Raw genomic sequence first — 14,839 nt, 5'->3', positions numbered from 1 at the left:
CATTCTAGTCCTTTCTAACTCAGCTCTACTCAAAAGCAACCAGTTTCCTATGTATCCTTTCAAAACTATTCCATAGTTTTGTAAACATGTCTGTATATACTGTTTAAGAACACAGACGTTAGGGGCACCTGGGTGGCTCAGTTGGTTGAATGTCCGATTTTTGGTTTCGGCTTGGGTCATGATTTCATGGTTTGTGGGTTTGAGCCCTGCATCCGGCTCTGTGCTGACAGGGTGAAGTCCTCTTGGGATTCTCCCTCTTTGCCCCTCCCTTGTTGGCTTTCTCTCTCTAAATAAATAAACAAACAAACAAACCTAAAAAAAAAAACCCATAAAGGTTAGCATGCCACACATCATATTCTGTATCCTTCTTTTCCCCTTAATTAAGTGTGTGTATTTGGAGAAATACCGGGTGATACTGACATTTCGAAGAGTGAAAAACAGGTTCACAGGAAATGGTGGCATGAAGGCAGAGACCTTTACTCTTTTTTTATACAAATTAATCTGTCTTTAATTTTTTAGCATTTAGTAGGCTCATTAAATTTTTATTGAAGTATTTCAAGATCTACATGAGGTGTTATAGCAGTTCTATCCTAAGCAGGATAGCAAATAGAGTTTTTGGTAGAAGTTGCAATTTTTCTGTTGTTTAATTTATAAATGAATTTATTGTATGTTTTAAAAGGTTTACCATTCCAAGCAGATAAGTATTGCATACACTGGATATTGAAATAAGGTGTCTAATGTGAGGAACAATGTAAATTTTGTACACAAACAGGTATAAAATTAGTCTGGCAATCAGTTCTTCAGTATGCTGTAAATTTGATAAGTTGACGTTTATTAAGAAGTCTTTTCTCTCCTGTTTTTGCCCTAAAATTCTGTATTAGTGTAAGCATTTTGTAATTAGTATTGTATGTGACACTACTTAAATTTATTAATGATTTTTTAAAACTTTAACTTGTGTTTTGTTTGAATTTCAGGTAATAACCTTTTCCAATACTTTGTATTTTGTTTAGTATGCCACTTTTTTGGAAGTGGTCACTATCAGTATCTTGTTATGGTTTGATGGCCTTGGAGATTTAAAACCGAGTAAAAGTGTAAGCAGCCTTTCTTATTTAGTTATGAGTTTTGAATCCATTTGTATTCCAAATAGGAAAAGGCAAAAGTAAATTTTCCATGGAGTATGAATTACATAAAAGATATTTTAACAGTTGACTTAGTGAAAACAGACTGGCAGTTTCCATTTATGGGAATTGCAACATAACGTTGCATCATACAACTTCCCTTTAAAGGTAGTGGGTTTTTATAATCTATTAGATATTCCTTATAAACTTTATTAATGTGACTATATCTGCTTTTTTAGAGATTAGTGAATTCCTAAAGAAAACAAATTTTATACTATAATTAAATTCTTTAGTATATAATACTATATATACATATCATTTGGTATCACTCATTTAGAATTCTTTCACATTCTTTTATTGTATTCTTATTTACTGTCCCAGTAGTCTGTCATTCTCTTTAAGAAAGTATTCATTGTCCCCTTCAGACAGAATGTCTGATTTTTAAAAAATCAGAGTCACAAACGTTTATTTAAATAAACTTCAGTTTTTTTCCCAGCATGATTATTTTAAGAATATGGCACTTTTGGGTGCCTGGCTGGCTCATCAGGAGAGCGTGCGACTCTTGATCTTGGGGTCATGAGTTCGGGCCCTGCGTTGGGTGCAGAGCTTACTTAAAAAAAAAAAAAAAATAGAACATGGCACTTTGTTGAGTGATGACTTTGCCACAAAGGTCTGAAATTTTCACTTGAAATTACTTTCAGAATGAGTTTGAGATACATAAGGAAATCAGTTTAATTACTTAATTGACATACTTAATAGACCACAGTGTTTTGTCCAGAAACAGTTTGCAGTTTGTCATTCACTTATTCTGTAGACTTGGACTCTTGGTGACTTTTGGACCTTTTTAAAAAAGTTGAATTTTGCAAGGTGAAGATTTGACTTTGAGAACATCCGAAAGGATATGTCAGAAAGATAAAGAGTCAAGAACATTTTAAACAATGTCAGTGGCATTGCTCTGTGGCATTCCAAAATGACAGTTTAAAACATTAGGGTATAAAATGTTTTAGAATGATTGCCTAATTACTTTATAATCATACTATGTCTTTGATTTGTTAGATTCCCATGCTCTAGCTCTTGTTATAAATAGGCACTTTTAAAAGGATCAAGTAAAAGTCAACATTTTTCTGGTTGGTTTTTTGGGGGGATTTAATTTGTAAAATGTAGAATGGGATTATTGTTTTGTCATGCATCTGAATTTCATAGATGACTATAGATAGTAATTTTTCTGTTGTGAAAGAAAGTATATATACTCACAAAAACTCCCATTTTGTCTAATTTGGTTTGCCCTTATACAATAATAGAATATATATTCAAGTTGCATTTTTATTTGCATTTAGTAATTATTGATTAAATGTATTTCTTTTATCATTTCAAATGATTGAGGTGACTATAAGAGTTTTTGTGCCCCTTTGCTAGCCAAATCATTGACCTTCCATATATATATGTTCCTTACAAAAGTAGGGAATCAGTGTTCCATTTGGATTGAACAGATGAGGTCTTATCTTACTGATAGAGTAATTGGCATGAATTCATCTAAATGGACCAATTTATATGGCATAATTGGCAAAGGACATGAATTTTGGATTAAGCAGGCCTAAATTTTTATCTCATTCTTGCTGCTTACTAATCGTGTGACCTCAAGCAAGTTATTGAAGTCAGTTTCCTCATCTGAAAAAAATGGAGACTATACCAACTTTCAAGTTTCTAAATATTTTTAAAGCACCATGCACAGTAACATGTCATACATTTATTAACAAATGTTCCTCTTCTGTTTTTATCTTTATGTATTGGTGATTTGAGATGAAGTTAATACAGTTAAAGAACTTAAAAAAATTTTTTTAACATTTATTATTGAGAGACAGAGAGAGACAGAATATGATCATGGGAGGGGCAGAGAGAGGAGGAGACACAGAATCCAAAGCAAGTTCCAGGCTCTGAGCTGTCAGCACAGACCCGACGCAGGGCTCGAACTCAGAAACCGTGAGATCATGACCTGAGCCGAAGTCGGACAGTCAACTGACTGAGCCACCCAGGCGCCCCAATACAGTTAAAGAACTTTATAAGCAATCACCCTAAACATGATGTTAAGATTTACTTTAGGATTAGTCTGCCATTTCCTTTAGTAAATACTGTATTCTCTCCTTTGCTGGGAGAAGTGTTTGAGAAAGGAAAGAATGAGTTGAACATTGTAACAGGTCAACTAAGTTAGTGTCTTAAGGACATATTTTTAATAACTTGAACTAATATCTATATTAAAGTGGTTTTCATTCATTTTCAATCACAGGTACAGGAACCTTAAAGATAGATTTTGTTGGAGAGCTGAATGACAAAATGAAAGGCTTCTACAGAAGTAAATATACTACCCCTTCTGGAGAGGTGCGTTATGCTGCTGTCACACAGTTTGAGGTATGGTATTCTTCTCTAAAATATTACGATCTTGATGTATAAACATTCTGACAAAGTTCTGTTCTATTATTTGCATGATTATTGTGTTCCCTTCATATTGGTTTATGTCTAATGTCTGTCCCTCAAATGAATTTTTGAGAGCTTTCATCACTTTGTCTTTTAGATATTTGAGAAACTGGTTTTTTTTTTTTTAGAAACTTTTAAATCTTATCCATGTTAATTCATTTAATTTCTTCTAGTATAAATTCATTTACCTACTGCTGCTGCTCCTAATCGAAAAGTTTTTTGTGCTACCATTTCTTTCCTTATACCCTATTTACTTTTCAAATAAATAAGTAGAATGAATTCATCATTTATTTAACTTCTTTTAGAGTGCAGCCAGCCATCTAACATTTTCCTTGGAGAAACTTTTTTCCAAAAGTATGTGCTTCCTCTACTTCTGCATATTTTGTTCCTTCTTTTCAAGATACAGCATCTTGTCATCGGCTCTTTTTTTTTTTTTTTTACTTCTGTTTTGTTCAAGTTTCTTTTTTTTTTTTTTTTTTCCAACGTTTATTTATTTTTTTGGGACAGAGAGACAGAGCATGAACGGGGGAGGGGCAGAGAGAGAGGGAGACACAGAATCGGAAACAGGCTCCAGGCTCTGAGCCATCAGCCCAGAGCCCGACGCGGGGCTTGAACTCACGGACCGCGAGATTGTGACCTGGCTGAAGTCGGACGCTTAACCGACTGTGCCACCCAGGCGCCCCTGTTCAAGTTTCTTTCAAAACTGAACCACTAAATGTTATTTTGCTTAACAAGTTTGCTCCCTTTTTTTTTTTTTTTTTTTGAGAGAGAGAGAGAGAGAGAGAGATAGCGCAAGCGAGGGAGAGGGGCAGAGGGAGAGAGAGAAAGAATCTTAAGCAGGCTACATGCTCAGTGTGGAACCCAACGTGGGGCTCATTCTCACAACCGTGAGATCATGACCTGAGCTGAAATCAAGAGTCACATGCTCAACTGACTGAGCCACCCAGGTGCCTTTCTTAAAAAACAAATTAATTTGTTCTTTGTTTATTTTTAAAGGAAAAAATGAAGTCTCTTTAAGTAGGTCAAGTGGTGGCAGTTTTATGTGTAGTATATGGAAATGCCATTAAACGAATGACCTGTTTAGAACTGATGAGGGCATCTGTCTTATTCCTGTTGCTGTCATTTCGGATGAAGAACAAAGCACATTGAAGATTCGGGGGGGGGGGGGGGGGGGGGGCTAATAAATCCAGAGAGGCAACCTGTGTTCCCAGCTCTGAATCCTTACTGTGTACTTGTTGACTCTCCTATGCTCTGTGTTTTGTAACATTACTGCTGAAGCCATTTACATTGAATTTTTGAAATGTTGAAATGTTTTGTTAAAAATATTCTAAAATAGTCTAATACTATAGACTGTTAAGACCTGTAGCAGACCTAATTCCTGGATTATTGTTTATTGTTTGTTTCTGTTTGTTTGGGGTTGCTGATGGGGCAGCGATAGTAAGCCTTATGTTCTCCCTGTAGTCACTGCCTAGCTTGTTGCCTGACACTGAGTAGAAAGTAGACATTTAAACAAGTGAAGGAATGGATGATAGAAATAAGACAATGGCACTTACTTCATGAAATAGTTGGTTAGGTTAATTCAGTAATATTTAGATTTCATATTCTTTTCTTAAGGCTACAGATGCTCGGAGGGCTTTCCCTTGCTGGGATGAGCCTGCCATCAAAGCAACTTTTGATATCTCGTTGGTTGTTCCTAAAGACAGAGTAGCTTTATCAAATATGGTATGTATGTGTTTGTAAGTATATTTAAATTTTGAATAAGTGTTTAGAATATTTAGTTTGCTGGTTAGATGGAATAGCGTGAAACCACCTAGCACATAATGCTTGATACAGAATGGGAACATAAATGTTAGTTTTCTTATTTCCAGTAAGCCCTCTTTTTTAAAACTGCCTTATTTGGAATTTCCCTCCTCATGGAAGAAATTCCTTATAAACTTTAATTTGGAAAACTAAATAAGTGATGAGTTTAATAAATATTACCTGAAAAAAAAATCTGGCTTTCTTGTTAATAATGCCAAAAGATATAGCCATATAATGAAGTGTGTATTTAGGTTTTTGGTTGATTGTACTCTTGGAATATGCTCTTTTCACTGATGTCATTGATCTCTTTCATAAATAGAGTAGGCATTTACCACATGAAGTATATTGATTAAGACAGAGAGTACCCTATAGCCTATAATATGAATCTGGGGAACTTGGAAAAGCCTACTGTACCTGAAAATAACTGGCTTTTGCCTCCTTTATCGGTAGAGAGAATTCCATAGATAGAATGCCATTCTCTTCTCGAATATTCCTAAAAGGAGAATAATACATTAAACTGAGATATTCTTTACCATTTAGTATGAATGAAATTATCAGGTCTGTTCTTGAGTAAGTCTTCCTTGGAAGAAAGAATAGAGAGATCTTGAGGAAATGGAGAGCCTAAATAGGAAAAAGAGGGGTAACAAGAAAGAGAAAATGAGGAACTCTGTAGGTAAAAGTGGAGATTCTTCCACAAATTTGCTTAGAACCAGCCTTGGTATAGAGAATGAGCTAAATTTAGAAATCTGTACCCTTTGAAATGTAGATTTCACAATTACACTTCATTAATAGTTATTTGCCTTCTATCCTTCTTTTACTTTAAAAGCATTGAGGTCTTATATCCCAGTGCCTGGCATATAATAGGTATCCAGGAAAAGTTGCTGCTTTTCTCTCACAGATCCTTGGTAGTTTTAACACTTTAGCCCCCAACCTCTTAAGGTATCCTTTAAAAAAAATTTTTTTTTTAATGTTTATTTACCTTTGAGAGAGAGAGCGTGCGCGCTCCTGCGCAAGCAGGTGAGGGTCAGAGAGAGAGAGGGAGACACAGAATCTGAAGCAGGCTGCAGGCTCCAGGCTCTGAGCTGTCAGCCAGAGTCCAGCGTGGGGCTCAAACTCATGGACTGCGAGATCATGACCTGAGCCGAAGTCTGACACGCAACCGACTGAGCCCCCCAGGTGCTCCTATCCTTCTTAATGGGAGAGATTTTGACAGCATGAAAGCAATGGTTGAATTGGGATAGATAAGTAAGCAGTACTGGAAAGGGGGAAGGAGAGGCAGCACAGTTTATGGCTAGTATTTCCTCTAAGGTATTTAATGTAAACCTGTTTAAATTTTCTACTTCTTTCTTTGTTTCTTTTTCTCTTTCTTTCTTTCTTTCTTTTCTTTTCTTTTTTTTTTTTTTTAAAGAATGTAATTGATCGGAAACCGTACCCTGATGATGAAAATGTAGTGGAAGTGAAGTTTGCCCGCACACCTGTCATGTCTACATATCTGGTGGCATTTGTTGTGGGTGAATATGACTTTGTAGAAACAAGGTCAAAAGATGGTGTGTGTGTTCGTGTTTACACCCCTGTTGGCAAAGCAGAGCAAGGAAAATTTGCGTTAGAGGTAAATGTACTTGAAGAGGATTGTTCCAACAGTCCATAACTCCAGGTTGGGGAATTTACATTTCTGATCAATTATTAGTACAATTATTTATAATTTAGTCTGAAATTTGTTGTGCTACATTGATTTTATTTTTAATAGAATTTTGGAACTACCAACCTTGGTGTTATATTAACATTTTACAAGATAATGATTAAGAGAATATTAGAGTGGAATTTATTTATCCAGACAGTGGGTGGGAAAATAAGTAATATATTTTTCATTCCAAGTTTTAAATGGCCAACCTTAACAAAGCTTGGGGCTAAGGTAGTCTTCGGAGGTAGGGCTCCCCAGGGTTGGTTTCTAGTAACTTGAGGTGCTTTGGCTTGCAACAGGATTCCTGTGTGGATTTCTATATGAACTACAATGAAATATTTATCAGGTGGTTCTTTTGTTTATACTTTTGTAGGTTGCTGCTAAAACCCTGCCTTTTTATAAGGACTACTTCAATGTTCCTTATCCTCTACCTAAAATTGATCTCATTGCTATTGCAGACTTTGCAGCTGGTAAAGTAAATTTCATTTTATTGCTGAATTGTAATAACTTTTTTGAATTTTGTGATTTTGAGGAAGAGTTATGTACATATATCAATAAATGTTTGTATTTATTTTATGAAGGTGCCATGGAGAACTGGGGCCTTGTTACTTATAGGTATGTTAATGATACATTCCCCTGCCTTGTCTTTTCAATCACTGATTTCGTAAGAGGTTCACACCTACTTGCAGTTGAGTAGCTTTTGCCTTATGATCTGCGGTAAATTCTCCTACCTCCCCCACTTCTGTGCACATTTCAGGAATGCACATGAACACCCTCTGGTGCTACTATCTGAGATTGTAAGATTTTAAAGTGAGCATCTGGCATTAGTAACATTTTTAGATCTATTTTTGGCTGAGTTTCTCATTTCGGTGCCTTCTCTTCCTCCCAGAAGTTTCATAGTTATTTTTCCAGCTTGAAGAACCTTCTCTGCTTTAATATTTTCCGGCCAGGTTTTTACATGTCTGTCACCACAATACAAACATGTGGGTTGTATAATTTTTAAAGCAGGGTCTGTAAACAAGTTTTTGCCCTGCCTGCTTCAATGAGTTAAGGTTTGGACAGCCTGTTCAGTGTTCTTTTCCGGACTGTGGAATGCATCTTCTCCCAATTTGCCAGTCCCCTTCTTTTAATGGAAGGACTGTCTTCTGTCTCTGTCTAGCACAATAGTCTAATCCCTCAGACTAAATTCTTTAAAAATTTCAGGCAGCTGTCCTATTTACAAACTGATGATTTAACTTTTGTCACACCTTTGATCTTCTGTTGTATGAATTCTGTTGGAATAGCTTTTAATCTTCCCAGAACTTTTTCTCCTTTGTATACTCGGAGGAAATGTTTTCTTGATATCTCTAAAGCCTAACTTGACCATCTTATTTAGTGGGGGGAGCTCCCCCACTTGTGCATGCCTGCTTTTATTGCAATACTTTTATTGTTTAAAAAAAATTTTTTTTTAAACACAGGGAGACTGCATTGCTTATCGATCCAAAAAACTCCTGTTCTTCATCACGCCAGTGGGTTGCTCTGGTTGTGGGACATGAACTCGCCCATCAATGGTTTGGAAATCTTGTTACTATGGTATTTAATATTTTTAAGTGCTCAAATATATTTGTCTTCATCCTGCTGTACATTATTTTGGCTACATAGTATTTCAGGTTTGACTGGGACACTGTGCTAAAAAATAAATGAATCATAGAAAATCTTTATTTTAGAAGGTCCACTTTGAAAAGTGTTTATCAGAATCTCAGTATTAACCAGGAGCACGTGGACAGTCTTTATTCAACACAAAGTACTTCCTAAACTGTTGTAGGGTTTGCCTACAAATGGGAAGTCATACTAATTTGGGTGGCAGGGGTTCCTTTTAGGTACAGAGATTCCGTGCAGTGAGATGCCAGCCTGACACTAGTTTCTTGAGAATATTTATTATGTAGTCCAGTAGCTGAAAAATCACCTGATAAATAACAACGTGATCTTTGATTAGGCTGAAATGCTTTTAGGGGTCAGTTGTCTCATTGACTAAAATACTACATTGAAATTTGATAGAAACGGAAGCAAAGAAAGTAGGGAATAACTATAAAGTATATTAAAATTTCCAACTGTTCCATTGAGATTATTGTTTATTATAATGTTTACAGTGAATGATCTCTGTCCTTAAGTCTTGACCTTTCCCCTCTTACTCTAAGTAAGTGCTATCAATGGCAGCCAACTATGTTAGAGCTTGGGAGCACAGGGTTTAATGAGTGAACTAGAAGTACCTCCGCAAAGAAAGAACTGGAGATTCTGGAGCCAGCCAAATTCCCTGATAGCATTTTAGGTTGCCAAAGAGCAGAACCTGACTTGGATGTTAGTTGAGTCCATATGTCACAGGAATAAGCAAGAAAGTACGGCATTTAACAACTATTACATGTCTGAGAGAGTTTTTAAAGAAAGCCAGCCCTTGAGATTAAACCATTTCCTTTTGCTTTGGATGTTTACAATTTTACGTAGGAGTAAAAAAAATCTTTTGACATATAATTTCATGTGGAATTAAGTATGCTAGTAAACTACCAGCAATACATTTTAGTGGGGGGATATGTGCACATTCTCATATTGCTTTTAAACAACTTTTTACTGGATTTGAGTAACTGTTCTAGTTGTTAGATGTCAGTTGTTTCATTAAGTGAAATTTAAGGGCTTAATGATAGGTTGGTGAATAGCTAGCTCTGTACCAGCTTATCTTCGTGGGAGCTACTAGTTAAATAAGTGCCCAGAGCACTTAGACAAATAGCCTTTCATCACCTAGTATTGAAAACATCTGATCTTTCCAGAATTTTAATGCCTTTTTGTTTTTCACCATTGCATTAGTCCTTTAGCATCTCTATCGTGGATTCTTATATTGATTTCTTTTTTTAAGAGATTTAATCAGCTTTAATGAAACTTAGATTAAGATCTCTTTCTAAAAAATTGGTTTTTTTTTAAGTTGGTTTTATCTGTGACTCACTTATATTCCTTGTCCACTCTACTATTAATTCTTATTAACAGGTGAAATTTTGTATTCCATAAATACTTAAAACAACATTCATTACTGAACTACTTACTGCCATATTTCTGTTCATTTTACCTAATATTTATATAAGCAGTACTGCTTTTCTGTTTATCTAGAAAGTTTAACTTGTCAGTTGACAGTAACTTTTCTCAGTCATTATAAAAATCCTTTCTAGTTTTCTGTGTTTGGTCCTGGTAGCTTTCTGCTCTTGCCTACATTTATCTGTTCTCTTCCCCTTTTCCATATAAGCCCCCCCCCCACCTTTCTCCTTACATCTTTTCTACCTTTGGTAATAAAAAGTGACTTAGCTATGTTTTGAAATGTCCCTCAGGCATAATGCCAATATCACCAGTAGGCCTTTCTTAGCATCTCTTTTAAACACTTTTTTTGTTGTTCAGACATGTGACTTACTAAATGTTTTTCACTGAATTTTGGTTAAGTTGTAAGTTGTAGAGTATAGCGGAAGAGACATGTGACTTTTTCAAGTTAGTGGAATGAAAAGCATTTTGTTTTCCTTACACATTTCTTTCTTTTGTTTTTAGGAATGGTGGACTCATCTTTGGCTAAATGAAGGCTTTGCATCATGGATTGAATATCTGTGTGTAGACCACTGCTTCCCAGAGTATGATATCTGGACTCAGTTTGTGTCTGCTGATTACACCCGTGCCCAGGAACTTGACGCTCTAGATAACAGCCATCCTATTGAAGTGAGCCATACTTTTCAACCATTGGCCTTTCTCTCATATTTAATGAAATAAGTAATTTGTTATAGAGATACTTAGGACTCTGAAAAGAAAATTACATGAGCAGTTCACTTGTTTTTATAGCTTATATTTTCAGTCTTGAAAATCTCACAAGGTTAAGTTCTAATTATGTTTCTTTTTAAGGTAAGCAGTATAAAAATTTGATCTTTGTAGAAGTAAGTGCTATGTACCCATAAACATTCACTAAGTACATTTTTATTGCATAGAATGGGAGAACCATGCCTCTTGGGCAGTATGCATAAGGGAACATTTTGATTCCATTGTTTGTTTCAAAGAAAATTCTGAATGTATTTTTTTTATTGTTGTCATTATCTGTTTTTATGTATATTTTATTTCTCTTGACTTATTTCAGCTTAGTTTATATGAATTAATTTTGCTTCCAAAGAACTAGACTTACAGTCTACTTTGATGTATTTAACGAGGATCCTATATAATTGTAAGCCATTACAATTAGCTGCAAGAAATAAAATGTTTTTCATCTCTCCTTTCTTCCTTCTCCAGTCTTCCAATAAATAGATCCATAGTGATTTACCTCCCAGCAAAGTGGAGCCAGGACCCTCAGAGATGATGGGGATCATGTCATGTATTCCACTTTATTTAGTATTAGTTACTACATGCTTTTTAAGGATCATCATTATGCATTTATCAGTGAGCTAAAGGCAGAAAAGTATCTTATGAGTTAGGAGGGTTTTCCTAGAAAGCTTTTTATGTAATTCAGTATTACAGGCTGTCTGCTTCCTGTTATAACCCTGAATCACACTGTCTGCCAGGTCAGTGTGGGACATCCTTCTGAAGTCGATGAGATATTTGACGCTATATCATATAGCAAAGGTGCATCTGTCATCCGAATGCTCCATGACTACATTGGGGATAAGGTAAAAAAGCAGTTTAAAAAAATCTTCCATTCTTTTATGGTGAAATCATAGAGTTTTGCATGGAAAAAAAATGTCTGCTTTCATTTAAATTAAGTTCCTAAGTAATTTTTCTAGATCCTAGAAGAATATACTCTGATCTGACTTATACCTCCATTTCTTTTTGTATTGACTCTCGTGGTCTCTTAGATGAATGATGTGTAAATGTGTTTGGGGGATGTGTGGGAGGCTGGTATAAAACTTAAAAGCAAAAGTAGAAGGCAAAGCGTATGCATTCTTAAATAAAAGGTAGCAGACATTCGAGGGATATGTGTTTTTCAGTAAATCTGACACTCAGGTAATTTGAGTACTAATATGCAGATACACTATAAATTCCAAGGTCTTAATCTCCTGGATTTTAAAAATTGTGTTTTCTCAGGACTTTAAGAAAGGAATGAACATGTATTTAACCAAGTTCCAACAAAAGAATGCTGCCACAGGTAATCTTTAATAGCTTGAGATAGGAGTGGAGAGAAGGTGTTGGCACTCAATCCAGAGTGGGACATTTAATTTTTCCTAAATGCTTAACATAGGAAATCAAGTTGACTTATCTGGTGCCATGTGTTAAGTCACGGATCAGCATGAATCAGGACCTTCCTTCCGGTGCCCTCTGGTAGTCTGCTCTCCATGGCTCAGTGTCCTGCCACTTCCAAGAGTCTGAAAAGTTCTGTTTGGCCATTAAAATTGCTGCAAATTAACCATTTTTAGGAGTAAACTTATGGAATAACAGAGTTTCAATGAAGTTAGGTTTAAGATTTATAGTGTATAGTGGTCTGTGACTTATTGTGAATGGGAGTCCAAAGAAAGAATAAAGGTGTAAGTGTTGATTGAAAATGACAAAGAACCGGAGTTGGAGTTTTGAGTTCTTAGTGAACAAAAAGTTTAGAAAACAAGATTTATATAATGTCATTAGTATCTAATAGAATGACAAAAGTTCAGAGAGGCCCGGCCATGGGCTGTTCCTGAGGTTTATGACCTGTGAATTAAAAATACATACACCTGGGGCGCCTGGGTGGCGCAGTCGGTTAAGCGTCCGACTTCAGCCAGGTCATGATCTCGCGGTCCGTGAGTTCGAGCCCCGCGTCGGGCTCTGGGCTGATGGCTCGGAGCCTGGAGCCTGTTTCCGATTCTGTGTCTCCCTCTCTCTCTGCCCCTCCCCCGTTCATGCTCTGTCTCTCTCTGTCCCAAAAAAATAAAAATAAACGTTGAAATAAAAAAATTAAAAAAAAAAAATACATACACCTATCTGCCTCTCTGTTGAAGACACGATGTAATCCTGACACTCTGCCCTTCTACCCCCCACCCCCCATTCCCCTGGCCATAAATGTCCATCTCAGTTTATGAAATAGAGAGGCATTCTGTTCCTTAAAGCAGAGCCAAAGAAGAATGTGCTCTTGCAAATTTTCTGAGTCTTTAGCATGCATATATACATAATACATGAGGAAAGAGCTTTCTGGTTCTTAAACTGTAATGTACATGCAGTAACCCAGAGCTGAAAATGTTTCTAATTCAGTAGATCTGGGGTGAGACCGGAGGATCTGCATTTCTAACAAGCTCCCAGGTGAAGCCAGTGCCACTAGTCTTTAGGCCACACTTTGAAAAGCAACACCATGGGGCGCCTGGGTGGCGCAGTCGGTTAAGCGTCCGACTTCAGCCAGGTCACGATCTCGTGGCCCGTGAGTTCGAGCCCCGCGTCAGGCTCTGGGCTGATGGCTCAGAGCCTGGATCCTGTTTCCGATTCTGTGTCTCCCTCTCTCTCTGCCCCTCCCCCGTTCATGCTCTGTCTCTCTCTGTCCCAAAAATAAATAAACGTTGAAAAAAAAAATTTTTTTTTAAAAAGAAAAGCAACACCTACCATGTACCTTTTTTGGGTTTATGTTACTTCTAAAGACAGTTGGCAGTTCAAAGACACTGCAGTTACCATCCATGGTTTTTATCCTGTCTGTCCTCACTACCCTTTGCTTAATTCACGCCTTCACAATCTCTACTGAATTCCACAGCTGCCTACCAACTCACTACTTCTTGCCTGCCCCACTCTCTTCAGTTCTCCCTGTCACTCTGAGGCTAGCCAGGGTTATCTTTCTCAAGCAAATACTTGATTGCATCACCTACTGATTATTGCATCACCTACTGATTAAAAACATTTGAGATACTTCAGTCCCTTCACAGTATAGTCTGTTCTTTTTAAGCCATACATGGTCTTTTTTTTTTTTTTTTTTAATTTTTATTTATTTTTGAGAGAGATACACACAGAATGTGAGCAGGGGAGGGGCAGAGAGAGAGGGAGACACAGAATCTGAAACAGGCTCCAGGCGCTGAGCTGTCAGCACAGAGCCCGATGTGGGGATTGGACCCACGAACCATGAGATCATAACCTGAGCCAAAGTCGGACACTTAACTGACTGAGCCAACCAGGTGCCCCAAGCCACACATAGTCTTAGCTGGTCAGCCCTTGCCTACTGTTTCAGCCTCATTGCTGGATATGCCTTCTAGCTTCAGCGCATTGAACATTTGCCATTAGTAACGTTTCGTGTCTTTCTTACACTTTTTCTTTGTATATAAACCATTTATTTGTCCACCTGGAATGCCTTTTTCCCTTTGCCTAATGAACAACTCCTCTTCAAGATGCAGACCAGAAGCCAACTCTTGTGAAGCCTTTATTTTCCTTGAATTTTTTTTTAAAGTTTACGTATGTATTTTGAGAGAGAGAGAGTGCGAGCAGGAGAGAGGGACAGAGAGAGAGGGGGAGAGAGAGAGAGAAACTCAAACAGGTGCCTCACTGTCAGCTCACAAACCTGTGAAATCGTGCCCTGAGCCCAAATCAAGAGTCGGATGCTTAACCAACTGAGCCACCCAGGTGCCCCTTCCTTGGATTTTTCCTTAAGGGCTTTTCCTCCGTTCATGCCCCCATTATAGCGTGTATCTCATTGTATTGCTGTTTTGCTTACCATGCCACCAGTGCCATTTGACCATATGAGTTTTACTTCAGCCTTAGAGCACTGAGTGTTTTTTAAACCTCTGTTAATTGAATGGATATCATGGTTTTAAGTTTGTAGGTGATGCTTAGTGGTGAT

The 14,839-nt window shown here is 37.0% G+C and overlaps 1 protein-coding gene across 1 annotated transcript in view; it reads left to right on the top strand.

The window, feature by feature from the left end:
• Nucleotides 1–14,839, top strand: part of NPEPPS (aminopeptidase puromycin sensitive) — a 96,286-nt gene that overhangs the window by 60,125 nt on the left and 21,322 nt on the right. Inside the window, exons 4-12 of the mRNA XM_045488593.1 lie at nucleotides 3,403–3,524; nucleotides 5,205–5,312; nucleotides 6,799–6,999; nucleotides 7,445–7,541; nucleotides 7,653–7,686; nucleotides 8,529–8,643; nucleotides 10,633–10,797; nucleotides 11,625–11,729; nucleotides 12,145–12,205. Of these exons, the coding sequence (XP_045344549.1) occupies nucleotides 3,403–3,524; nucleotides 5,205–5,312; nucleotides 6,799–6,999; nucleotides 7,445–7,541; nucleotides 7,653–7,686; nucleotides 8,529–8,643; nucleotides 10,633–10,797; nucleotides 11,625–11,729; nucleotides 12,145–12,205 (1,008 nt within the window). The remainder of the gene's footprint in view (nucleotides 1–3,402; nucleotides 3,525–5,204; nucleotides 5,313–6,798; nucleotides 7,000–7,444; nucleotides 7,542–7,652; nucleotides 7,687–8,528; nucleotides 8,644–10,632; nucleotides 10,798–11,624; nucleotides 11,730–12,144; nucleotides 12,206–14,839) is intronic.

Source organism: Leopardus geoffroyi, chromosome E1 (assembly GCF_018350155.1).
Source record: "Leopardus geoffroyi isolate Oge1 chromosome E1, O.geoffroyi_Oge1_pat1.0, whole genome shotgun sequence".
Lineage (NCBI taxonomy): Eukaryota > Metazoa > Chordata > Mammalia > Carnivora > Felidae > Leopardus > Leopardus geoffroyi.
The sequence above is the reverse complement of the archived record's forward strand: the minus strand, read 5'-3'. Positions and strand labels throughout refer to the sequence as shown.